Source organism: Mangifera indica, chromosome 5 (assembly GCF_011075055.1).
Source record: "Mangifera indica cultivar Alphonso chromosome 5, CATAS_Mindica_2.1, whole genome shotgun sequence".
Classification (NCBI taxonomy): Eukaryota; Viridiplantae; Streptophyta; class Magnoliopsida; order Sapindales; family Anacardiaceae; genus Mangifera; species Mangifera indica.
Genome location: NC_058141.1, coordinates 10,487,639 through 10,515,320, shown reverse-complemented (window position 1 = coordinate 10,515,320; position 27,682 = coordinate 10,487,639). Strand labels below are relative to the sequence as shown.

At 32.8% G+C, this 27,682-nt stretch overlaps 1 protein-coding gene, 1 long non-coding RNA gene and 2 pseudogenes across 11 annotated transcripts; 2 read left to right on the top strand and 2 right to left on the bottom strand.

Moving 5' to 3' along the window:
• The first annotated feature begins 741 nt into the window (after window positions 1–741).
• Window positions 742–3,124, top strand: LOC123217315 (annotated as a pseudogene).
• Window positions 3,125–6,438: 3,314 nt separating this feature from the next.
• Window positions 6,439–8,600, top strand: LOC123217313 (probable leucine-rich repeat receptor-like protein kinase At1g35710). The gene has a single exon (XM_044638260.1). It carries the CDS (start codon window positions 6,504–6,506, stop codon window positions 8,466–8,468), a length of 1,965 nt encoding a protein of 654 aa, XP_044494195.1. The 5' UTR covers window positions 6,439–6,503; the 3' UTR covers window positions 8,469–8,600.
• Window positions 8,601–9,422: 822 nt separating this feature from the next.
• LOC123217314 lies at window positions 9,423–13,941 on the bottom strand (annotated as a pseudogene).
• A 5,699-nt stretch (window positions 13,942–19,640) lies between these two features.
• LOC123215504 lies at window positions 19,641–26,257 on the bottom strand. Of its 10 annotated transcripts, XR_006502068.1 has the most exons (11): window positions 25,658–26,257; window positions 25,482–25,582; window positions 25,288–25,398; window positions 24,975–25,127; window positions 24,776–24,832; window positions 23,904–24,375; window positions 23,370–23,443; window positions 22,018–22,120; window positions 21,836–21,922; window positions 21,255–21,424; window positions 19,641–20,038 (listed from the first exon to the last, which is right to left on the bottom strand). It is a non-coding gene; the product is annotated as an uncharacterized LOC123215504 (long non-coding RNA). The 10 variants fall into 10 exon arrangements; XR_006502073.1 differs by lacking the exon at window positions 23,904–24,375 and having other exon boundaries at window positions 23,370–23,516; window positions 24,921–25,127; window positions 25,658–26,256; XR_006502070.1 differs by lacking the exon at window positions 23,904–24,375 and having other exon boundaries at window positions 24,921–25,127; window positions 25,658–26,254.
• Window positions 26,258–27,682: the final 1,425 nt, after the last annotated feature.

The window sequence follows — 27,682 nt, the reverse complement described above, 5'->3', positions numbered from 1 at the left end:
TATATATATATAAATATAAAATATTGCTCTATATTATCGAACATCATCAAGATTTCATAATTTAAGTGATGACAGAATAGAAATTAATACCTCTAACTACTAGAATTAACCTGGATTATTAATGTTAGTTTCACAAGTTTGCAAAATAAAATTGTTATTTTCAAAGAATTTCAAGAATGGAAATATTAAAATTTCAATAAAACTATGTATACCTATTTTTGGTACATAATTTATGTACATAGATGAGGTGTTATCATGTGATTGAATGTTTCTTTATCATATGATGATACATGCTTTAAAATCATCTAATTACATGATGATACATCACTATGTATATAAATTGTGTATCAAAAATATGTATACACAACATTGCTCTTAAAATTTTACCCACGACCAACAAAATCAATGTTTTGGCAAGAGCTCCTTCTTCTACGCATGATAAAGACAAACCAAAGAAAACAGAAGAACGGCGGACTAAGCAATAAAATTATACCAAATGCGTATAAACCATTGTTGTTTTTCCCTGAAAACAAGAGTGGCAAACCCTCGGTTACACCCATATGCATGCACTGCCCCAAACAAACCTTTTGTCCATTCATATTTTCCTTCCTAATGCAGCTTCCATTTGTCTGACTATACACATTTTCCTCTATATGTAGCTAATGAACACCAAGAATTCTCTCAAAACCAAACACTTTTCTCTTCGAAATTAAGTTAATATCTAGGCTCGGCTACCTCCTAACCATGGATTTTAATAAATATCCAACTGTCTATCAATGTTTATCAGTGGGTCGAGAAAAGCACACGGTTGTTGCCGATATGGACGGGACTTTGCTAAGAGGACGTAGCTCTTTCCCTTACTTTGCTCTTGTTGCTTACGAAGTTGGTGGGGTTTTGAGGCTTCTTTTCTTGCTTTTGGCTTCGCCAATCGCTGGTCTTCTATATTATTTTGTCTCAGAATCAGCGGGGATCCAAGTTCTTATCTTTGCTTCATTTGCTGGAATGAAGGTGAGTGACATTGAGTCAGTGGCTCGTGCGGTACTGCCGAAGTTTTACTCTGCTGATATCCATCCTGAGTCGTGGCGCGTGTTCTCTTCGTGTGGGAAACGGTGCGTTCTAACGGCGAATCCGAGGATTATGGTGGAAGCATTTCTGAAAGATTTATTGGGAGTTGACATGGTTGTGGGTACTGAGATTGCAACTTACAAAGGTAGAGCAACTGGGTTTGTTCGTCGTCCTGGGGTGCTTGTGGGAGATAAAAAGGCTCAAAGTCTTCGGAAGGCGTTTGGAGAGGCTCAACCAGACATTGGCCTTGGCGATAGGCACACTGATATTCCCTTCATGGCTATGTGTAAGGTTGGTGAATCCAATAACCACACACTTATATATATAAATAAATGATTAGCTGCTATTTTATTACCAATTTAAAATCATATAATCACATAATAATATATTATATATGTATATAAAAGTGTGTATATATAATATTACTCTAACGAATATCATATAATTTTTTATCTACCATAATTATGGTTATTATTATATTATGATCCATGATATGTTTGTTATAATAAGATATAATAGAAAAATGATATGATTTTAAGGTATGTCAAATTAATATAATATAATACATGTATCTTATAATAAGATACATATCTTGGATTCAAACCGAGTTCGAGCTACTCGTCAAATTTGTCAATTAAAAAATTTGGATTCAAAACGACATCGTTTCAATTAATATGTATTAAAACGACATCGTTTTAATAACAAAATAGTTAAAAACTCGAGCTCAAACTTATTCAAACAGAATTCGAGCTTATCTTTCACAAACTCTACTACATACAAACCAAGCTGAGCTCGAGTTTGGCTCAGTTCGAATCTAACTATAATATCATATAATATAATATAATATATATTCATATGAATAATCGATTACCTTTTAAGAAAAACAACTACTTAATAAAAATGCATACCATAAATTTTAAATTTTTAAGATTTATTTGTAATATTTTTTATATTATAATAGGATAATAATTGTTTTTTTTGGTTATTTTATTTTAAACAAATGCACTCTAATATAAAATAAAATACAATATTATTTTATAATATATAAAATTAAGTTTTTAAAATATAATACGATTCAACGATCCCATTCGAAATATATGAAGTATTTTTACCGGTAAGCACCATCTAAACCTTAATTACTTCTATTTGAAAACTTGTAGGAAGGCTACATCGTGCCATCCAAACCAGAAGTAAGGGCGGTGCCAAGCGAGCAGCTGCTGCAACCAATAATCTTCCACGATGGTCGACTAGTCCAAAAGCCAACACCACTCATGGCGCTGTTTATCGTTCTCTGGATCCCCATCGGCTTCCTCTTAGCCTGCTTACGTATCGCCGCCGGTGCTCTCCTCCCGATGCAGCTGGTATATTACGCTTTCTGGGCACTGGGTGTTCGTGTCACCGTCAAAGGCACTCCACCTCCTCCAGCCAAAAAATCAACCGGTCAATCGGGTGTCCTCTTCGTATGCTCCCACAGAACATTACTCGACCCAGTTTTCCTCTCCACAGCTCTCGGCCGTCCCATTCCCGCGGTGACCTACTCAGTCTCGAGACTCTCAGAGTTCATCTCACCCCTCAAAACCGTCAGGCTGACTCGAGACCGAGCCAATGACGCCTCCATGATAAAGAAGCTACTCGAAGAAGGTGACTTAGCGATATGCCCAGAGGGAACCACCTGTAGGGAGCCATTTCTCTTGAGGTTTTCAGCATTGTTTGCGGAACTAACAGACCAGCTTGTGCCGGTGGCGATGGTGAACCGGATGAGCATGTTTCACGGAACCGCAGCTCGGGCTGGAAAGGGATGGACCCCTTTTACTTCTTCATGAACCCCAGCCCGGCTTATGAAGTAACTTTCTTGAATAAGTTGCCATTGGAGTTAACTTGCAGTTCAGGGAAGTCTAGCCATGACGTAGCGAATTATATGCAAAGGGTGATTGCTGCAACTCTTTCGTATGAATGCACTAGCTTTACCAGGAAAGACAAGTATAAGGCTCTGGCTGGGAACGATGGAACTGTTATTGAGAAGCCTTTGATTTCACCCAACAAAGTAATGGGATGCTGATTTTTGGGTTTTTATGCATAAATGGAACTGTATTATTAATAAAGGGGATTAATTACCAGAAGATGTAAAATTTGGAAAGACGAGAATTTGAGGGAGTTAATATTGTTCATAATAAAATTTAATTGCGATTATTGGAGAAAATGATCCTGTTCTAGGGTAAACAATTTGAGTTCTTTCTCATTTGTATATGTATAATGCTTCATTTTAAAGAGGAATTTAAATGGTATTTGTGAGATAGTAAGTAATACTATGTGGCTAATGCCATTTTTAGAATCAGATTATCTCTGTTACCTATATGCATTACTGGGAAAAAACAGAAGCTCTAAAACAAGTGCCATTACATTTGGAATATCGAAAAGTTTTTATATTTAACTGGGCTAACTTATTTAGTACCAATGTTACTGTTATACTGACAACAATTTTTCGATAATTAGATAGATATTTTTAAATTTTTATTGAACACACAGCGGTGAGCATGCAGACAACTCATGCCCCGTGTATATGGATGACTCACGCTGGTAAGATACCAATAAGCGAGGCATCCCCAAGTTTGTGGATGTGACCTGTGGTCTATGTGCAACGAGTAAGGTATTCCCATCTTTAGTAAAGAGAAAACATAGCCGCTTAGATGTGCCTACGTGTCCCCTTTGAGTAAGATGCATGACCTGTCACCAGTTTACTTACTGAGGAAGAATTGCCACCGTAATGATTCTGTGATCCGAATCACCAAAAATACAGAATCTCAACATTATTTCTTAAATCCAAACAATAACATCCAGAGGAAATTGTTTGAAAATTTAAAGACCAGAAGAGAATGATAAGACAAGAGAGATAACAATTGATAGTTAGAGATAAAGAATCATTGTCTATGAAAAAAAGAAAAACCTAAGGTATAATGATTATTTTTTAAATTTTAGATTAAAAAAATTATAAATTTTTAAATTTAAAAAAGAAAATATGATAAAATTTTAATTTTAAAATTTTTTTAATAAATAATAGTTTCACCTTTAATTTTAACTATAATTTTTATAAAAAAAAAAAGATTTTTATTGTGTTTTTAAAATTAAGGTAGTAAAACTGAAATGGAAACAAGTCTTTTGGCCTTTCCTTTAATCCTGATGGAACATGTGTCGTTCCTATCGGCAAAGGTGTTGAGTCCCATGTGCTTCAATAGTTGCATATTTGTTCTCTTCTCCTTGATCTATAAAAGGACGGTCACTTTGTAAGTTTTGGGGGTGGGGGTGGGGGTGGGGGTGGGGGTTGGGGTGTGTGGTGGACTTTTTTTCTTCTTTTCGGTCCAAACATGCAAGGGAACATCTTTGGAGCAAGCCAACCATCTTTGGATCTTTTTCTCTGGCGCTCCTTTTGGCAGTCTTTTATATAATTTTCAAAACAAAATCAACATTTGGAATTCTCTCCAAAATTCTTCTAAATATTCTCTTTATAAAAACACCCCTTGTAATTATTTCCAATAAACACATTATAAACAAAAAACTATTATCATTACAGTAAAAATAAGTATTGTCCAGACTATCTAACCACTTAAAAAACCTTTTTTTTGCATTATTTGTTTGATTTTTTGTGTTTTACACAGACACAGATGGTCTCCATCGCAATCTTATCACATTTAGTCACACTTAACATTATCGGGTTGGTGCAAATTCATACATCAACAATTACTAAATCCATTAAGGAACTATTTTCCAAATTGAGTAGGATGGCAAACATTGCAACTGAGATGTCTGTGGGCAGAGAAGGGGTTGCAACTATTCTTTTCAACGAGATTAACAGAAACAGTGGTACCACTGTTTCTTTCTAATGACTAAAACTTCTGGGCTGAGATAAAGGAAGGGCCAAGGCCTCTGGGTCCTTATGGACTACAGCAGGTACACAGGGAAACACATATTTCGGCTCATCAACTGGCTTATTGTAGGTATTTAAAGTTTGGAATAACTGTTTGCCTTCCATGCAATTTTATCTGGATATGCAGTTTGAGATGCTTTTTGCATCCCTAGCCAAGGCCACTTACATCAAGTTATAATTAAAACCATTATAGCTAGAGCCATTGATGCTGTAGTTGCCATTGGATAAGATCTCTACTGGTAATTCATGCTTAGCAGAAAGACTGAGAGCATCATTTGCTCTGTTTGCTTATGAATTAGAGTTGCAACAGAGCAAATGATGCGATGCCATGCCAAGAACTCAACATAAATTTAGTTTTACTTAAAGTGCTACCAGCACTAAAAATCAGCTCAATTAGATATCTAGCAAACTTTTCTCATGCGGATTCAACAAACACATGCTTCACATCTTCAAATAGATTCCAAAGCCTGGAGGTAATTTGTTGCATTGCAGAAATCGTTGATGATTCTATATTGTTTGACAGGTCTACCAATAAGACCTATTTATTTAGATGATAGCAGAATACTAGTTCAAAGACTGAAATATGGACATAAATACATTGGTTAGAGTGCTTGGAGGGGCATCAAAATTGACCATTGAATCTTAATCTTTAAATTTTTTTCTCTTCTGTTTAATGTTTATTAGAATAATACTTACAAACTACCCGATTATATGGATCAGAGGTCTCTTCCTCTGTTCAAATTTTTGTCCAAACTCCCCACGGAAATCAAGAACTTTGTTCTTTTCTTTTTTAACAATGCTGACGACTATAAGAACCTTCTTGAAGTTCCTAAAATATACATACATGTCAGTTCCTGGGGTGAATAAACATGGTGGAAATCCATTTTTTAAGCTCTAGGACCACCAGGAATCTAAGAAGATGAAAGTTTCCTTGAAAGAACAAAAGAGTATCAACTCATGTGCATCTAAATTGTCAAACTCGATGGACTGAAGGCAGGCAGTGGATTAGATATTTCGGAGACCCTAGAAAATGTTAGAAAATTTGAACTCTTACTCTCTACTTAGAATCCCTCTCCTTTGACACTTAAATTACCCATACAGACTACTTGGGCTTGCTTGTAATTCAGTTGAATAATAGCAACTTCTTAGGGAAAATGTTTTGGACCTTTTGAACATCATGAAAAGAAATGAGGATTACTTTAATCATTATGAAACTTGGGTGAAGAAATTTCTTCATTTTTACGAATTAACTTAATGGGCAAAACTGTGATCTCCATTGACTCCTTTAACCAGAAGCATGGACATCATGATTCAGACATATTAATGCAAAAGAGAAAAGAGAAGTTAAAAAAAAAAAGAAAGAAAGAAAGAAAAAGCAGACAGCAATATATCTTTGACATCTCTGAGTTGTTCCCTTTATTTCAGTCCTTAACATGCGCAATTAATTTCAAATCCAAATATCAGAAAATTGTACCAGTGAGAGTAGGCAAGAATCTCATTCAGCAATTCGGAGAAAATGGGTTATCAGTTGCTCTTAATAGTTGCAGTGTTCACTGTCATAGCAGCTGGAGAGGGAAACATCAATGGAGGTGATGTATGCAACTCCAATGATCTGAAAGGGCTAACCAGCTTCAAGGTTGGAATTCAAATTGACACATCCGAGCGTTTAGCCAAGTGGGTTGGGCAAAGTTGTTGCAGCTGGGAAGGCATTTCTTGTGATAATATGACTGGTAGAGTGACTGAAATTCATCTTCCAGGATTCATCTCCACGGATGATTTTGTCTTTCAGTCGCGGATGGAAGGCTCGCTGTCTCCTTCATTAACACTTCTCACCTCTCTTGAAGTCCTTGATCTTGGAGGACTCATCGGTCTTGCCGGAACAATCCCAACATCTATTGGTTTTCGCCTTCGAAAACTCCGGAAACTCCATCTCTATGGCAACAAGTTAAGTGGCCCAGTCCCCGAAAACATTGGGAATCTTTCGAAACTTGAAGAACTTCACTTACACGAAAATGGATTATCTGGAGCCATTCCTTCAAGTCTGGGCAATCTACAAAATCTAAATGAGCTGTTTCTGTATTCAAATCAATTCACTGGTAAGATACCGGATTCATTCGTTAACTTGACGAATCTGGTACGTTTGGATCTTCATAGCAATAATTTCTATGACCACATACCAGAAAAGATTGGTGAATTACAGATGTTGGAAGAACTTGATTTCTCAAGCAATCTCTTAGGAGGAAAAATTCCAACTTCAGTGAATAATCTATCTGTTATTTCAGTCCTCTACTTGGATGATAACTATCTTGAAGGGGCAATTCCATTTCCATCTAGCCATGGCCTAATGCGTTCCCTCAGCTTCTTAAGACTGAATAATAACAACCTTACAGGACGGATACCACCGAATTTCGGGTCTCTTGTATCCCTCCAGAGAGTCTCCCTGGAGAATAACAAGCTTCAGGGAGCGATTCCAGCTAGTTTGGGTTACCTACAAGATTTGACAGAGTTATATCTTTATGGAAACCAGCTTTCTGGCCACATACCAAAATCAATTGGTCAACTCTCTAGACTCTTGATCTTTAGTATTTCTCATAACTTGATTAATAGGCCACTGCCTAGCAAGATGTCTTCCCTGCAAAATCTTCAAACAATTGATCTATCGTTTAACCCTTTAAACCTCTCTTCAATCCCAAGATGGTTAGCAGAATTGCCATCTCTTTCCCGAATACTCTTGGCAGGAGTTGGAATCGAGGGAAAAATTCCAGAGTTCTTAAGAAATACTGCAAGTCCAATACAGGAACTGGATTTATCAGCTAACCATCTGACGGGAAGCATACCGGCATGGCTTGGAAGCCTCACTCAGCTCTACTCTGTGAATCTCTCATGGAATTCACTTGTTTCAGAGATCCCCAATACAATTACTAACTTACAGGACTTGGGTGTACTTGATCTCCACTCGAATAAGCTAACCGGTCCAATAAGTCAGGTTTTTGAGATAGGGCAAAGGTTTTCTGGTGGTTCACTGACATACATAGATCTCTCAGACAACAGCTTTTCAAGTGGAATAGAGATGATGGGTGAAGGACAAATTGGGATTCAGTTTCTCAACTTATCACATAATTTTCTCAAAGGGCGGTTACCCATTTCCATAGGGAGATTGAGATCACTGAGAGATCTAGATTTGAGCCACAATAAATTAGGTTTTGAGTTGCCCAACACTCTTGCAAATGAAAGCTTATTAGAGACACTGAAGCTGCAGAAAAACCAGTTTAGTGGAAAAATACCGCGCGAATTTTTGAATTTGAGAAAGTTGAAGGAATTGGATTTATCAGACAATCTTTTGGTGGGGGAAATTCCTGCAGGCACTCCACTGAGTAACTTTCCTGAAAGCTCCTACTCTGGCAACAGAGGTTTATGCGGCAGGCCCCTTTCTCCCTGTAAAGCTAAAGCTTTAGTAAAATCCGTTGTCCCCACAAATTGATGTATTACCTTCTCAAGTTATAGCCTTTATCTTAGGACGACCTGTTCTTCATTCTTCTTCATATCCTGATATCACAACTGTATTACATGTAACCGTTTTGCAAATCATTTGATCCGACCAATCTTCTTAGTATACTAATTGTGTACAAACAAGCAACTCAAAAGATGTTAATCATGCATCACTTGATTTTTTCACTAGCACGAACGTGGAAATTAGTATTCGATTACAGAGGGAGATACTACGTGAAGGACTATGTGATACGCTGCGATTGGGTTCTCTCTTTGAACATACATTCTGTTAGACATTCCTTTTACGTGCCTGTTTCTGGGTTATAAGCCGATACTTATCAATTTACTGTAAAAATATTATCAGGCAAAAAACCTGACTTCAGTACTTCAGTGCGTGCAAGACTGGCGTGCAGTTCCCACTGACCCCCTCTGATTATTGGATTGAAAAATTTTTCCAGTACCAAACAAAATGCAAAAGAAATATCTGTGGAAATTAATTTTTCATTGAATGCTGTTTTCATCCTTGCATTGTTTTCGCAAACTTATAATCAGGAGGGCCTCTTCACCGTGCCCCAGTTGTTGATAATTAATGTAGTCAATACCATTTAACCGTATACAACACAAGATCTGCTCTGGCAACTCTTCAACTTTGTTCCCCTGGTTTAAGATTCAGATATCAGTACAACAAGAAGAAAAAGAAAATTTAAAGCTAGCAAATAAAAGTAATATTAGTTTTATGAGCCAAAAATCTATTTATCTTGCTTTTGACAAAAATAAAATGTCATGCCTGAATTGTGAGGCCAACATCCAGGACGCACAGCTTCAGTCTGTCCAAAAATGCTTCAAAACCTTTCCTAGAAATGTAACTAAATCTGTGCATATCTATATCAATCTCGAAGTAATTTTTCCCTGTAAAAAATTAATAGTGAGTAGTCTAGTAAGTAGTGACCCCATAGACTAAAAGAAAAGGACTATGAAGGAGATTATAGAAAAACTATGTCAGTACATCTTTTATTCATCCCTCACAAAAAAAATTATGCTGCTAGGACTTGATGCATTATTGCAAATCATCCAAAAGGTTCATTTGCTCTGGTTAAGTCAAACTCATCCATTTAGTAGCTGAATAGGTATTTGCTGGCAAGCAACAACTTGTTGCCAAAAAAACAGATAAGAATCATCAATAATTTAGGTACGCATCATTAAAGCAATTCAAACTTCAGAAGAAATGATGTTTTTTTAAAACAAGGCACCCAACCCAAAAAAAATTAAATGACACCTGTCTAAAGTTGGTATGAGAAGGATTACATCACTAAACCTTTTGCCCCATCACAAGAGATCTAACCAACTAGACTAAATACTGATGCATTTGACTCATTTTAAAAAGGAGTTCATAAAGTTATCTCCTTGTTCGATATAAACACAAGTCTTGCTAACAATAAAATAGAAACAAATACATGATGATTCACTCTAAACCAATAAATATGAGTTAGATATGAACTTACAGAGAAAAACTCATGTTGTGGGCGTGAAAGAACAGGCTTTTCATTATAAGCCTGCATAAGTTTTCTCTCAGCTGCACTCAAATGAAGATCTTCCACATTCACAACACGGCCCAATATTTTCAACCTTTCACGGAAAGGTACTATTGTATCTACAGGAAAGCCTTTGACCTTTTCAACCTCATCATCAATTAACCTCTGTTTCACAAATGGCTTCTATATCAGCTAAACTGAGATGTGTAACTACAGAAGGATCTTATATGTTTGACATCAGAAAAATCAAGGTCCACTTTCAGGTTGGAAAAATGGAAAAAAAAAAAATGTAATGATGCAAGAACTGTAAGCCCATGGCATGACAGTCGAGAAGTATACCGAAAACAACAGTGTATCACAGTGAATATTCTAATGCATGATTAACCTGATCAGTAACTCAGGAATATCATTGTTGAAGTTTGATATCTATAGGCAATAACAGAATGGTATTGAGATTTATTAGAGACTGCAACTTACTCTGAGATTTTCTTGGAAATGTGGTGAAAGTTCTTTGGCCATAACTATCAGAAAGCTTAAAATACAAAACAAAACTCATTCCTTCACCATCAATTTCATTTTGAAAGATTGCGGCAGGATATAACGGAACCTGCAGAGCCCATAAAAAGTCAGTATCAAACATGATAATTTAAACAAGACATTCTTGAATTAAATTAATAAAAAAAAGTCATTTAGTTATTAAAAGCATGTCTAAGTAGAAATAGATACCTGGACATTTACAACAAGGATAGGTGGAAGCTTCCCTTTCAAACTAACTGCAGGAAGTTTCACAAAACGAGCTATATGATCTATTTTTCGCTGAGCTAAGAATACATCAACACCAAATGGATAATATGCGGCGTGGTTATGAGCAAAATCCTTCTTCTTGTCCCTATCATATAAAAAGTTTATTGCCAACTGAAGTTAGAAAAAACAGGTATTGCAAAACAAGAGAACACTGGCTAGGTGAAGTCCCACATTAGAAGTCTGAAACTTTCAATAAATATAATGCTCACTATTGTTAAATAGAAGCATTACTTTGAAATAGCAAACAAATTCAGGCACACATTCTCACACCAAATAAAAAAATTTCTTGCAGACTAACCTGAAGTAATTCTCAGCTCGAACTTTAAAAGAATTTGGCTCAATCTGTGACCAACTATCAAGCATCTTCTTCTCTACAGGGCAGAAAGGTACTTGAGAACCTGCTACCGGCCTTGACAGAAGCCTCTTTGAAGAAACTGAAATACAATTGTGAAAGACAAAACAAACTACTAATAATGATAATTAATAATAATATAAATAACCTAATTAAAATTTCTATTTGAGTTCAGATGTATAAACACCAAGAACTACAACCAATTAAATTAACTATTGCAAACTCAAAAATGTATTCAGACGATAAGCTTCAATAAAAGTGGTGTATGAAACACTCACATAGAGTAGCATTAGCATGTGCATCCTTCCATTTAAAGGAAAGCTTTGAAGCAGCCTTTTTCCATGGCCTTGGTGGACTAGAGCTTAGTGATCTTCTCTTTTCAACTGAGGGAACAGTAGAAGCAAGACAAGGCAAACAGTTGCTAGGAAGAATCCCACAATTATCCAACAGTCCATCATCCTTGCCAGAAGCCTCATCCACACAGGGTGTGATCTCATCAAGGAACACAGGTTGATTTCCTTCGTTAGAAAGCCCATCTGATTTTGATTGGGGATCAACATTACCAGAGCTTGGGACCTGAATATTTGAATTTTTGCCAACCTCACTGACAGAATTGCGAGCAGAATTTCCCGCTGATGAGTCCTCTGGTCTCAGCAACTGGTCAGCTCGATAATTAGCATCTCTAGGAGAAGCATTACTTGATCTAGACAATCCTTCAGAACCATTTAGAGATAACACATCTGCATCTCAAAGGTAGACACACTAACTTTAATTATACATGAGAGATTAATCAGAAAAATATAAAATAAAATAGACATCTGATATCCCCATATATCTTACCATCCTGTACACTCTGAAAATCATCATCACAATCAGACTCAAATTTTGCAGCTGTATCAAACCAAGCTTCATCAAGACTTCCTGCTGAAGGACTCGCAAAGTAACAAAATAAAAAATATATTAATAAACAGACATAAGAGAAACAGCATATATGTTTCCCTAGAACCAAGAACTGAGAAATACATTATTAAGATAATGGATAAATATAATTTTTCTAATATAAATTCCAAGTTAAGCATGATTGAAGCAATAAACTCAAAAGGAATCTAGACACAACATTTAAGATCTAAATTTCTAATAGGCACCACAGAGTATAACAATTAACAAGTGCATCAACAAAACATCCATCAGATGCTAGTTATACTCAAAGTATGTCTTTTGAACTTTATAACATGAAGGTTAATATGAAGTTAAACCGACAACAATATTGAAGAATTTTATTTAACGCTTTCTCATAGCTTGAAAAAATTATGATGATGTAGAACTAGAAAAAGATCATGTATGATGGATTTCAAATGTAAACTCATCAAATATCATGAAGAACGCCTCCCATCGAAACAAAGAAATCATCAAAACCCAGAATGACACATAAGAACAACAGGCAGCCAACTAGTCAAATCCTGGCATGAGTTTTACAACAGCATTGTTACAAAGTCTCTAGTGCATTTTGAAGACCTTATGTGGTCAACCTCACAAACCTCTTTGTTCAGTCAGGAGATTAGAACCACCCAATGAGTTTAGCACACCAAGAACACGGTAATATTACAAACTACTACAGACGAGATATGCCATGACAGATTATGCGACAATCTACCTCAAGATCCAGAATAGAAATTTCACTTTGATCACAAAAATTTTAGAGGTACATTGTGTAAAGCCACCTCTCAGGGCTCCGATTGAGTGATAAACATACTAATAATCTCAGAAAGAACCTTTGAAATGAATCAGTATCCAAAAACAAAATGCGCATCAGCCCGTTCCTATCAACTAAATATCAGGCCCCATCTTTCTAATTATCACAAAAATAACAATTTAATTCAAATCTGCACAATCTCAGTAACAAAAAAATCTGCTGTGTAAACAGAATTGCGGTTGACCCTGCTTCTCAAGAACTACTTTTTTTAAATAAAAAATGGAAACTTCAGATTCTTACAAAATCAATTAAAAAAAAATCCAATATCACATTTGAGAGTAAAAACGCGACTGATCAAATTAAAAAAACAGCAAAATTTACAGCAAAACCAGTCAATAAAGAGGAAGATTACAAAAGACCTTGCAAAGCGGGGTTGCAGAAAGATGAACGGTGATCAAATGGTGCAGGGTGCTCAAGTGATCCATCAGATAAGCGAGACGACACTCGTTTCTTCCTTTTGCGGTTCTTCTTCTTGGACGACCTCAATCTTCCACCAACACACCCCTCCGGCTTCGACACACAAGCTCCCATCTCTCTCACACGCACAGGCTCAAAGATCAATCACCAAATCACCATCACAAACAACATTGATTTCTCAACGACAAAACCGAATAAACGGACTCCGTAGAAACACACGAAACTACCCAATAACTTCAAAGAAGAGGCTGTTTTAATTTAAAGAGACATTTTTACAAAAACAAAGCATTCAATAAAAATCGTAAATTTGTTTCGCAATCTCTCAAAGTCAAATTCTATATATAATAAATAAAAAGGACAAGCGAGTGAGTGACGGCAATTGTTGGTGATCGTCCGCGCAAGGCACCTGTTAATCTTCCCAGAAGTTGAGTGGGACCTCATTTAAGAAAATCATGCCGCCACGTGGCTGCATACGGTTAGCCCACCCCCGGATGCGGTGGTTGCTGTGACGGTGATAATTTGCTTAGATTTCACGTTAGTTGTCGAACTTTATAGTAAAACGGTTATAAATAACCTCGCTTTTCCCATCCGTTCCGTTGTAACCTTATTTTCATCTGCCTAATTTATTATTATGTTTTTAACCTAAGTTTTCACTTTTCGTATTAATAAAAATATAATTATTATAATATTTGTTTTATTATGTAACAAAATTGTATAAAATACGACAACGAAGCGTGGGAGAATATGGGTAAAAAATACGAGGTCGGCCGAATCTGCAATTACAATGTGATTGGTCGGCTGACGTAACCCTTTTATCATTTTACTTTTCACATTGGTTCATATTACCAAACGTTCAATGTTAGATGGTGTAATTTTTTTTATCAACATTTTAAATATATAAATTATATATATATTTATATGAATTATTATGTTATTAGATATTTTGAATTAAAAATAAAATAATATTTAATCATATAATTATATGATAACATATATAAATATATACATATTTGTGTATCTAAAATATGTACGCATAATATTACTTTTTTTATATAATTTGAATTTACAGATGATATGTTATTATGTAATTAAATATTATTTTATTTTTAATTAATAATCATATAATCACTTTATGAGATATCATTTATATACTTAAATTATAAACTAAAAATATGTATGTATAGTTTTATTGTTTAAATATTTAATTAAGTATTATTATATAATTGAATAATTTTAAAGTAAAGGTAAAATAATGATTACATATCATTTAAATGTCTAATTAATTACTTAAAACTTATATATATATATATATATATATATATTATATATATATATATATATATATATATATAATATATATATATATATATATATATATTGTTGTACCAAATATTATGTGAATTGGATATTACCTTATCGGAAGAAGAAAAATAAACAATATTATACGCAGTCACTTTAAGTACTTAAATGGGTATATACTTATGTCTGTTATTATGTGATCCTTAATTTAGATTCACCTAATCGTATAATAATATATATAAATATATATTTATTTGTATACTTAAAGTAGATACATAATTTTATTAAAAAAGATATACAAAGCTAATACATACTTCACATCTAATCAATAGGCATGGGGATTTTTGACACAATTTAATGAGTTTAAATTGATTTGGTTGTAGGTTGTACCTAATGACATAATTAATTAAATGGGTTAAGTGAACAAGAAAGGTTAAATATGTCACAAACAACCCAAATGATTTCAATATACATGTCACAAATAATTTCAATTGAATAGTGTTACACCATGAAAAGTAGTGTTATCTGTACAAATAATAATATGTCACTATGTGATTGGATAATTATAAATTAAAGATCAAACAATATCCAATCATATGGTGATATATCATTATTTATGTATATTGTTTTATTGATATCATAAATATATTAAGATATGCACATGATATGTGTTGATGCAAAAATTGGTACACCAATGAGAGGATGTAAAACTAGGTCTTATGCAAGAAGATAATAAAGACAATTAACATTAATAAAGTAATTTCATGTCAACCATTTAGGGTGATGAGTGGAATTAATGATGAATGAAAGAGATTATGTAAGTAAATATTAAAAACAAAATATTTTTAAGGTGATCTACTGCTTTGGAGTATACGTCTATAGTTATATTATTTATATTTTTGAAAAAATTCGATAGAATATCGATAAGTAATAAAAAAATTACTGAGAAGATTCCAGTATGTCATTCCTCCCTCTATAAAATCTTTTATGTTTGTAGTACAAATAGGTATGATTACATTGCTATCCTTATACAACAATAAATCCATATATTTTTTTTCTTCTTATTATAATTTTATGGAATAAGATAATTGCATCGGTTTCATAATCATGATTTGATAAAAGTGATTACTTTCTTATAATTATTGACATGGGTTGAAATAAAAAGATAATCTTATAGATATTAAAGAGTTAAATTGTCAAATTGTGTTCTCCTCGTTATATTTGGGTGAAAAAACTTTTATCCACATTCTTAGTTAATGTGTGGGTAGACAACATATTCGATCACTAAACGATTAATTTAGTGTTGGCTAGTTGTCTCTTGGGTATCGGTTTTATAAGTTTGGTCAAGGAAGAGTTTATTCCATAACAATTGTCCCTTGTTTCCATAATGTGAGTAAAATTTTAGAAACTCTTTGCATTTCTATATAAATGGACAACACCTGAAGACTTAGGGTAAGGTAGTAGAATGTTGTGATGATAACATTTGCATCTTGCATATAATATGTCACAAGTGCCAGTCGTTTCTTTAAATTTAATGGTAGAGATAACTTCTTGTTCAATAATCTCGAATAACTTATAAAAATATGACCATATTTTGACTTCTTTACCCTAGACTTTTTTTAAGTTCTTATATATCTTTGACACCCTAACATTTTCTATCAAATTGATCTCTCTTGACCTCATTGTCAAAGTATTATCTACATTTGATATTCCAAATGTGAGTTTTTCTCAACTTCATTTGTCTGTGTTTCTTGATGTAGTATTGTTAGAATATAGTATCTTATATAATATCTAAGAATAGTGTCTAAGTAAATTCTAACGTTTCTGGTGTTTATCAAAGTGAAAACACATTATTAGGATTTATGAGTTGTGCTTCTCATTAGGTTTGATGTATAAGAAATTTGTGGACTAATGTCATATACTTGTTGAGTTGGTTATTTTTCTCGTATATATTGAGGTCACCAACAATGGATTTGAAGAGATCATAGTCTAGATCTTCTCTTAGAGTCTAGTTTTTTGGAGAATATTTTTGTTAGTATGTTAGTGTAGGGGCACCGACATGTAAGAGAGAAAAGAGCTCACTTTCTAGGTATACACAAGAAAAAAAGGCCCTTGGAGCCAGAGAAGAGACCATGTGTTGTTGAACATGGTCGTTTAGGGTAGCCTCATGTAAGCAACTCACACCTCGAATAAGGCATGTACACTTCTTCTTCTTCTCAGTCTCAAGAAACTAAGTCGAGTGTTGAGATATGTTATAAACTCGCTCTGATAGCCTCAATGATGAGGGAGTGCATCTTTGAGCAAGCTTAGGTGTAGCTTCGGGGAATAGTCGTGCTTGCAAAGCTTAAAAAGCTTGTTAAGGATGACACCTAGGTAGTTCATTGTATCTTTCTCTCTTTAATTTTCCTTTGTTTTCTTCCAAGCATTTGTCTAATTGTTTCTTTGATTTTACCCACAAGTTCTGAGCATGTTAACCTTTCCTCTATAATGAGGTGTATCCTATCATTTTGGATAGTAATAAATATGAGTGAAAAAATTGCCCACTTAAGGAAAATCTAGCAACTCTTAAAAGACATCTCCTAGTCAAGCAACAGAAGCTTGAGGCTACTAATCAAAGCCTTAAAGGTGAGGTCAAGGCTTTGTCGGTTGAACGTGCCACCCAAGAGCAATGTCTACTAAATAGGGAGAACGAGTTTGATTAGTTATGTTCTCAACTGATCAAACTGAGGAAGCTCTTTAGACTTAAAAGGAAGTAAGCTGTTGAATTTGATAAACGAACGAATCAATTAAAAGTCTTACTCGCAAAGATTGCTTAAAAGAATAATGGAGTTGATGGATAATACATAGATAGATAATATATCCAATCACTAAGTAAATTGGCACAGACATGTTGTTATCTCTTGGATATTGTTACCATGAGTTTGATTAAAGAGTTCTATCACATCACATGTGACAATGCACATAAATAGGTAAATTCACATCCTTTTAAAACAAATAATTAAATTAGTTATATTGTTACCACCTACTAATTTCAAGTCCTTTTAAAACAAATAATTAAATTAGTTATATCCATAATGATTAGAATTTTATTACTTGTTTATAAAACAAGTATAAAGATACTGACACATCAACCTAGTTAGCTAACCTAATTACAAATTCTTTATCAAATAAATAATTGATGATTAAATTAAACACTTAGTCAATAATTGATAGATTAAAAGTAGACAGAAAAATATCAGTGGATATGAATTGGCATGGGACCCATATTGTGAGTAGATGAGTGATCAATGATTAAGATCATGAGATTTAGATTGAGATGCCCATCAACCAAAAACAAGGCTTAAGGGGCAAAAGAAGTAGCAAATTAGAAAGCGTTTGTGAATTGTTAGATATAAAGAAATGAGTGATAGGTAGAGAGGTAAGTTCCAAGAATATGAATTTCTTTACCAATATGAGTAATATTATATATATTTATTTTAGGTACATAAATAGATATATATTTATATATGTTATTATATAATTTAATATTACTTTATTTTTAATTTAAAATTATTTATTCACATAGTAACACATATTAAATATATACATATTTATATATCCAAAATAAGTATATATACTTCTATTGTATTAACATCGTATTCTATTTTAACGTGTATAAATTTAGGGAAGAAACAAAGGGGCCCTTGATGGGTTTCTAATAATATTTTACAAATGAAGGGCATGCCATGGTTTCCACTAATTTTTGCAGTACAAGTAATGACCTTTTCTCTCGTTTAAAAGTAAGAAATAAGGAAAAAAGAAGTCCAAATATATCACGCTCAGAACAATGTTTATTTTCTCAACACAATTGATTGGTTGGAATTGCGTGGCTTTCCTTCAAATATTAGGTACCTTGACTGACCTTCCTTTGTAGAGCAAAGGCAAGAATAAAAAAAACTGCCTTCACATGTAATCAATAATCATCAGTAGAGTGCAAGTAATCAACCATGGAAATTGGCACAAATGAAGTTGGTACAAATAGCCCCCAAGAAGATGGTTTGAGTAGTAATAAAGATAAATTCCAAAATTGTGAGTAAGCATTCAAATCCCTTTTTTAATATTTCAATATTAAACTTTTACATTGTTTAATGCAATAATAATATATTCAATCTGATCTAACTCAAATAAAGTTTTTTCATAAAAAAAATTTGTACAAATACATCTAGTTAGTAAATACGAAAACAGAAGAAAACAATATGAAAATTATAGAGGTATAATATAATAAATAGTAAAAAAATATGTTTATAAAATAAAAGTCATAAAATTCGGATTCGAAAAGGATATAGAACATATATATACGTGTTTAATACAACATATAGTTAATAATACATTTATAAAGATATGACAATATCAATCATAATTTTAATATTTTTTATAAATTTTATATTCAATAATTAAAATGTAAAGTATATAAATGACTATTAAACATAATATAACATAATACATAATCAAATTTTAATCATTGTAAAAAATCATTAGAAGAGGTTAAAGATTTGAATAACAAAAAATTAAAAATTTTAATTTATATAATTATAATATTATGATAATTAATTAAAAAATAAATAATATTTTTATAATTTAAAAATATAAAATATAAAAAATAATAAAAAAATATATATTTAATATATTTTAAATTTAAAAATTTAAAATAACATATTCAAAATACGAATAATTGATGCTTCCACTTATTTGACAAATAAAAAGTAAGAGAGTCTACAACTTGTTTATTATCACAGGAATTTTCGGATCTTTGTCTAACGCTATGGAGCCTTTTCAAAAACTAATCATATTTGCCATTGCTTTGACTACACTAAATCCAAAACTTCAAAGTAAACCCAACCCACCCATTTGAACGAGTCTGAGTAGTCGGTGACCATGAAAACCCACCAGACCACAGTGTCTGGTGGGGGGTTTTTTCCTTTTTTAATTTTGCTATTAAATTTGTACGTGTCTCTATCTGAGAACAGCTGTTCGAAATTGTCCTTAACTCATTTGTTTTAACCTGGCTTGAGTTGCCTTGTGCTTAAACTCAAACAATCAACGTTAAAAAGAGTAAAAAGATAGTACACCTGAACATTGACTGACAAAACTGTTTAAAAGACGCTGGGCTGTCAGTAGAAAATTTAATTTCAGGTTTTCAGAACTGAATGCTCCCCTGACCCTGACTTGTGGCTCAGACTCTGAGAAAGATATTAATTGATTTTTGGGGAAGCGGTCAGGTAACGTGCCGTCCCTGTTAACCTCTCAATTTAAGAGGCCCAAAACCAAATGCCCATCCACTCTTGTTTCTTATAGCTATAGGCCTAGCTAGCTTCGCGCTATACAAAAATCTGTTTCTCTCGTCCCTCTCCGCAACACGAATTTTCCTAGAAATAAAAATCAAAACCTGAATAATCAATCTATCGATTTGTCCATTTTCGAAACTAATGGATGATTATTTAAAAAAAAGAAAAAAGGCTAAACACGTGAAGAGTTAAAGTCTCATTTCTTAATATATTTACTTAAAAAAAAAAAAACTCATTAATGATCCAATTGATATTAAAAAAAGGTACACATCCACAAAAAAGTTGATAAAACCATTGAAGAAAAACTTTGAAGACTAAAAGGACTTGTTCCCCTAGGTATGATGTAACATCCATTTACTTTTTTTTTTTAAATCTAAAATCTTATTCATAAACAAATTTTAATAAAATTTTTAATTAGATATAAAAATAAAATATTATTTTAATAATAATACAAAACACATATAATATATTTTCTTTAAATTTTAAAAATTAAAAATTATATATTTATATATAATTTTTTAATTTTAAAAAATTATATTCCTTCCTTCAAAACTAAAGAGTTTTTTCCCGTCATCATCTCCATCTCTAATGATCTCTCATTTCCATCATAAACCATTGTTAACAAGATTGGTCACAAGATCTTTGTCTATCTAACATGATTTTCCACTATTCATTAAAAATTATATATAAAAATTTGAAACCCTAAGAAAAAAAAATTTTCAAAGTTTAATTTTAAAAAAAGTTGCTAATTTTTAAATTTTATATTTTTTAAAATTACCTGTTAAATGATAATTTTATCCTTAAAACTATACAAATTTTGTTAACTTTAATAACTTATAAGTGAAACTTTAAGTTTTTGAAAGTTAAAAGGACAGAATTTATAGTTACATTGAACCTTGGGTGGGAATAAGTCTTTGACCTTTCTTAAACTAACAGGTAATTCTTACGTAAGGCAAAACACAAAGGATTTAACAATAAAAGCCCAAATCCGTCTGACTAATATCCATCACCCAATCTATACAATTTAATATTTGATAGATGGATTAAGAAATATGTGAAATTGTCTAAGCAGACCTATTAAAGAATTATGTTCTTCAATAGGCCAACAAATTTTAGAAACGTTTTAAACAAGTTGTACAGTTTCAAGAGTCGTATCCAACTTAACTTTAAAAATGTTATCTAGATAGCATTTACATTTAATTTTGTAAAATGTGAAATGCATTTAGGAGATAGCATTTATATTTAAGCCCAATTCATTTCCACAATGACTTTCCGAAACACAAGACAAGACCCTTACCTACAAAAAGTTTGAAGTTTTCCTCATGTGCTGTGATGACAATGACAGGCATTTCAGTTCTCTCCCAAATCTTGACCAGATTGATACTTCTAGAATATTTAGAAAATATGCAGACATCTTCATACGCCATCAGAACACGATGTAGGAAGACGATCTCACGCTGAGCCTGGCTGAAATCAGCAAGAGTTCAAATATTCAAGAACAACGCAATAATCATAGGTAGCTCCAATCACTATTCGAAAAATTATAAAATATAAAAAAATAAAAAATAAAAAGAAAGGTAGCTTCAGCCTACAATGTTTGCAGAATGAGATGATTCTCTAGTGTCCAACCTGATATAGGTTCACTTTATGGAATTGGTATCCAATCCTCAAGCCAATTAGAATATATGCCGGTATGTCGGTCACAATATAGGTTAGAATTTTAATGTTAATATGCTTAGTAATAACAAGAAAGAATTAAATAATATGTTTCAGGCATAAGAATGCAAATTGTAGTAATATCTATACACAATCATGTTTCGGCCTTTAAAATCAATTAATTAAGCCAGCGTCCAAAAATCAAACTTAAAACTCTCTTACTGGAATTCTAAACTGCATCTTCTGAGCTCTCTGCTTGGATCATCGAGCACGCAGAATCTACATGCTGCTTAGAACAGTGCAGTTATCCTATACATCAAAATACATAAACAGTTAAAGTCTTGGAAGTTTTCTGCAATTGATAGATTCTCTCAAATAAATCTATGGCTGAAGCGATTTGTTACCTAATGAACTTTGGTTTGAAACTCATCCAATCAAGTTCATTATGAAAGAACAAAAATGGTTTCAAGTTATTGTTCTCCAACTGAATGTCAAATGTTTGTACTCCTGACATAGTGGTGAAACTAAACTTGAAATTCAAAAATACCCACAAAAGAAAAAAAGAAAGAAAAAAAAAACATTAAAATAACCAAAAGGCCTTATATCTATATATTAGAAATCATAGTTGCCACAAGCATAAGAAACAAAGGAAAGCTTTCATGTGTGTGTATTTGCTTCTATTAATCTGAAATGACAATGATTCACATCTCCCAGAGTCACATTTCAGTTAGCCACAATTGCACATGGAAGCTGTCTTTAATCTTAATATGAACCTCTGCCAGCAACTACCATTATGGGAAAAACAATGCACACTACAGCCCGTTGAACGTCACACGACCACAACCGGTGGTTTGATTTGTTATCCAATACAGATCATGATGCTTGCTTAACTATGAAAATGCTATTGCAGGGCAAAGCATTTATTGTTGAAAGTGAAAAATAAATATACTAAACCAACCCATTGTGCTGCTAGATAACTCAGGTTTTACAGAAATTCAGTTCTCTGCTATGACACCAACAAGCTTAAGTTGTCTTTTGCACAAGTGCACATGTAATACATCAACAAGATTATGATTATATATCAGAGCTGAAATTTCTGATGATGTTCCTGGTTACTCTAAGCTTAAGTCTAAGCCTAAGCATAGTGAAAGAAAAAAACAGAGAAAGATGAGTAAGCCTCTATCATCTGAAGCAGCTATATTTGGCAACTTAGTTGGTGATCTTTCTCCACTATTTTCTTCCACAATGACAATCCTGATAAAACATTGCCAAAAAATTAATAAAAAAAGAAAAGTCGTGGAGAATTTTTTCAATTTGTTAGTCAAGATGACAGGAAAAGAGTATTATTATGACCATGTTGCCATTCAAGACTGCATCTTCTAGGAAAACGTAAAAACTAAGATTTTAGTATGCTTGCGAGGAATTTAGACAAGATTACTCTTTTTTTACATAAATTAATTGCAATTTATAGTTTTGGAAAAACATAAGATGTCAAATGTAAACAATACAGTATGCAGACAAAGACATATCCACAAAGAAACACAGCCTTGTATGGATGAAAATGATCAAGAAGTTGTGGACCAGAATGATCTGATCTTGACCATCCAGCATAAAACATGATTAGTTATGGTACATAGAATGCTGGTTTCTTACAGAAGCAGTGGCAAGTCTGATAACAATGCATGCTAGTAAGTTAAAAGTTGGAAAGTGTTCAACAACTTGAACCCTAGATTTTGAGCAGTTGTCAATGCTTTACCTGTTATAATCGTTTGGTGTACCCATGTTACACTCTCCTTTAAGCACTAATGTTTTGCGGAATACCTTCTTATCCTGGATTAGAAATCAATTACTTTTCACATAAACAAGCGGACAAGTGGCACAGCAAGTCATGAGAGGAAAAAGTCTACAGAATCAAAAGGTACTTTAGAAGGAGATCCATTGAGTTTATATATAAGTTAAACTTGATAAAAGGAAAAACAAGTCTCACATAGAAATCAAGAGATCAAACCAAGAAATAGATTACACAGATTGATCAAATTGACAGATTATATCATCCCAATTGCAGAAAGGACTTTCTATTAGACATAAAAGATGAATTTTCAAATTTATGTAAACCATCATGTTGTAAGGTTCCCTCAGAGAGCCATTAATGTGGCACAGGTAGATATCATCAACTAAAAAAGGCTAATTACAGTGATAAGAGTTTCATGAGATTTAAGAATAAAACCTTAGAGCAGCTATTAGTCTAAAGATTGCAATATCAAAAGCCAGAATTTAACCCTCGACTGACCTCTTGATTCATATTAGCAACGGTGTCATGAATTCTCTGCAAAAGAATTCCTAAACTCCTGAACTCCATATACAAGGCCCAATTATAGTGTATTCGAACATATAATTAGAAAGACCATCAACTCAGATACACAGAAATTTAATGAAAATAGAATTTTAAATTCACGCCTCTTTCTCAGAGATCAGGTTTTGTATGACAATATCCTTTGCTGATACAGTTTTCTGGAGGTAAGGCTGGTTAAGCTCACAAATTTAAGAAATAACTTTGGCTGACAGTGTAACTTGATTCTTAAGAATATAAAGAACAGAAAGATCTCGTAATGCTTCTTTGGATCTCTCTTCAATCTGACTTTGGCGGTCATTACTAACTTTTGCCACTTCGAGCTCAGCTTCTAGTTCTGAAATAAGTTTATCCTTTCTTCTAAACTCATCCTTGTCATATTTTAGTTTACTTTCCAGGAGAGAAATCTTTTCTTCATAATATGACATAAGAGTGATGAGTAACTTTTATTTTCAGAATTTCACATTTATGCAACCAATTATGTTTAACGGCATATACAATTCAGGAACACTGCTATAATAAGTAGATCATAGATTGTGTTATGATCCTGAATTTCGGACTAATGCACATTTAGAAATGTTAACTTCAGTGTGATATATTTACTACTTGGTGAAACTCTAGCCAGTAAATTTCAAATAATCAAAATCATTATACAAGTTCCCACAATCTCAAGCAATCATATGAATAATCAACAAGTGTCATTACAGAGTTTATACAAAAGACAATTTCCACATACATTTATAGAAGTAATAAATTAACATTTTCATAGAATAAAAACGTAATTGAGGCAGTTAATAGCATAGGGAAATTACCAACAAAGACTTTTTCAAACAAAGAGGCCTTTTCCATTTTGCTCTTTAAGCTAGCAACTGAAAACAGCAGAGTTTAAATGAATACTACACCGCAACTTCAATAAAATGATGAGTGGTTTATGCTAAAATTCAGACGTGCATACACCTGAAAAAAGAAAAAACTTGTAAACTACATGCCTACTTCCTCTTTTTCACTCACAAGGAGTTCCGCATTATCCACAAATTGCTTGATGGAAAATGTCTCCTTTTCTATTGAATCAAATAATTTCAAGTGAGAGTTCATCTTCTCATATAGGAAACTGAACTTTCTATCTCTGGTTTCAATTGAACGTTTCACATCACAAGTAGATTCCTGCTCAAAATAATTACATCACTGAATAACATATTTACAATACAAACTTTCTCCATAATATGAAAATCCTATAACAAGAAGAACGATGACTAGTTTAACACACATTTCAAGTTCGCTAAAACAATGATAAAATCAATACAACCATCATAAAACACAAAACCTTGTAAGCGTTAAGGAAACTTTCCCTAGATTGAAGCAATCTATTTATAGTTTCCTTCAACTCCTTTTGCTTGTTTTCAAGCAATGCATTGTCGATTTGAAGGAAACTCACCTATAGCAACAAGGAAAACAAGATATTAATAAACATCTCCAGCAAGCATTCTTACAAAGACTTGGGCAACGAAATTCACAAACCTGTCTATCAAGTTTTTGACGAGAGATTCCTTGGACTAAGCTAATTCCGCTTGTAATTCCTGTAACTTTCTAGAATATTCCTCCTCAGTTTGCTTTTGTTTCTGCATAAAAACACCAAAGTCAATCCTCCAGAAAAAGAAATCAAGCACATAATAAATAAATTTAAAACACTTAACCTCGAATAAAACTTGAATTTGTTCAGTCGCCGTGCGCTATCTTTCTTATATTTATTTATTATAAAAAATAAGTGAATCATTTAATAATAGAGATTAGCGAGACTTGAATATGGATAAAGTTTACTCTGACATGTCGAGCTTCGGTGATTAGGACTTGACGATGGAGCCTGAATTTGGACAACTTCAGCAGCTCCATTATCAACTGTAAATTGCTCAGATGTCGTATTAATTATTGTAATGATTGCTTTACTTTTTTTATTCTACTTTTTTCATTCTTAACTCTTGCTTGAATCCCTAACATTGTAAAAAAAGCTGAACTTCCAGAACTTTGTTTGGGCCTTCCCGCCAAGTAAAGAATTTGACGAAGACCAACGTACAACCTTGGCACTAGTATCTTCTTATATTGGTGTTTAAGAACGCCCAATCAGACGTGTCAATGGGCCATTAAAAGTCACGGCCTAGGGGCCCGGCCCGCAATTTTACAAATCTACATGGTCTTTCTTAGCCCATACAAAGAACTATCATTATGTTATCTTACAAACAAGAGAAACACTAAATATGGAACAATTGAGACTAATGGTTAGAGTATTATTTTATTATTAAAACTTAAATATTACAGTATAAAAATATATTATTTAAAAGATTAATGGGTATAGATAATTATTATATTTATTAAAATATTATTTTATTTAAATGTTATTGAGTATAAATATTATATTACTTATTATATTAATTGAAAAAGAGAGATTTTTATCATAAAAAATTAATAAAGATAGAATTATAATAAAATCAAAGTTATCTTACTAATTTTTTAATACTTACGATAAAGGTAGCAATCAGATTAATTTTTATATTACCTATTACATTTATATCACTATTGATAATAAAATATTATCAAAATTTTTTACTATTTCGTAAACCAAAAGTAATGTTAATAATAAAAAATTGATCACTATAAACCAAACACCCCTTAAAAGTGTTATAAATTGAATCATATTTTGTTTAGGGTTGGAGCCAAACCCAGTTGGTTTGAGCTCAAAAGTTGACTCAGCTCGTTTTGGTGCAATTCAAATTCGTTTAACTCAAATTTGAACTGAATTCGAGTTAAGAGAATTGACTCTTTCTTTAAACTGATACGAACTTGAACTAAAGAAAGTTTGACTTAATTTAACTCACACGTTGAGTGGATAACTCAATTTGATTTGAAAGGATTGTGATTCAATTTAAATTATATTAAATAATTGTTAAAACAATTTTTTTTACCCATTATAAGATAAAACGATATCGTTTTATCAATAAATCATGAATTTAAATCATAAATTCAGACCATATATTTGAATAATAAATTCGAGTTAAACTATTTTTTATTCGAATCGAACTCGAATCAAAAAGTGTTTATACTCAGTTCGGTTCATATCCACCCTTAATCCGGTTGCTTGAGGTTGAATATGAATCCATTCTCGACAGATGCAATTTTCTCTTAACCCCCTTTATAACTCAATCCACATTCCACACCATTGGCATTGTCTCATTATTTTCACTTTTCATCGAAATCATCTCTTCAAGGTTCCCTTTCCGCATCACCTCTTAATCATCTTCACCATGAAACCAACTGTTGGTCATAAGGTTAAAGACCTCGTAAAATCAGATCACTTAATTGATAACCCTCGAACATTTTCTGAGGAAACCAATTGCTTAAATTTTTGGAAACCAATAATGAATGGAGAATTAAAGGATAGTTATGAAAAAGTTGAAAGAATTGATTTGGTTGGAATCTTATAAATATTATTTAGTTTAGTGCAGGACTCTTCTTCTATTGAGTAATCATAGCTTCTTCTACCAATGCCTTGGACAATAAATTATGGCTACACCAGCGCCACACCAATATTTGAATTATTCCTGCAATCAAATTCAAGAGATCACATAACCGTATTGAGTTTTGATGATACCAAATATAATAATTTATTAAAATATTATCAAAGTGTTAAGATTTTTTCTTAATGAACAAAAAGGCAACAATTCAGG

Bases quoted from the DNA above. Each gene is read 5' to 3' on its own strand.
- LOC123217313 (XM_044638260.1), top strand. From the start codon at position 6,504: ATGGGTTATCAGTTGCTCTTAATAGTTGCAGTGTTCACTGTCATAGCA.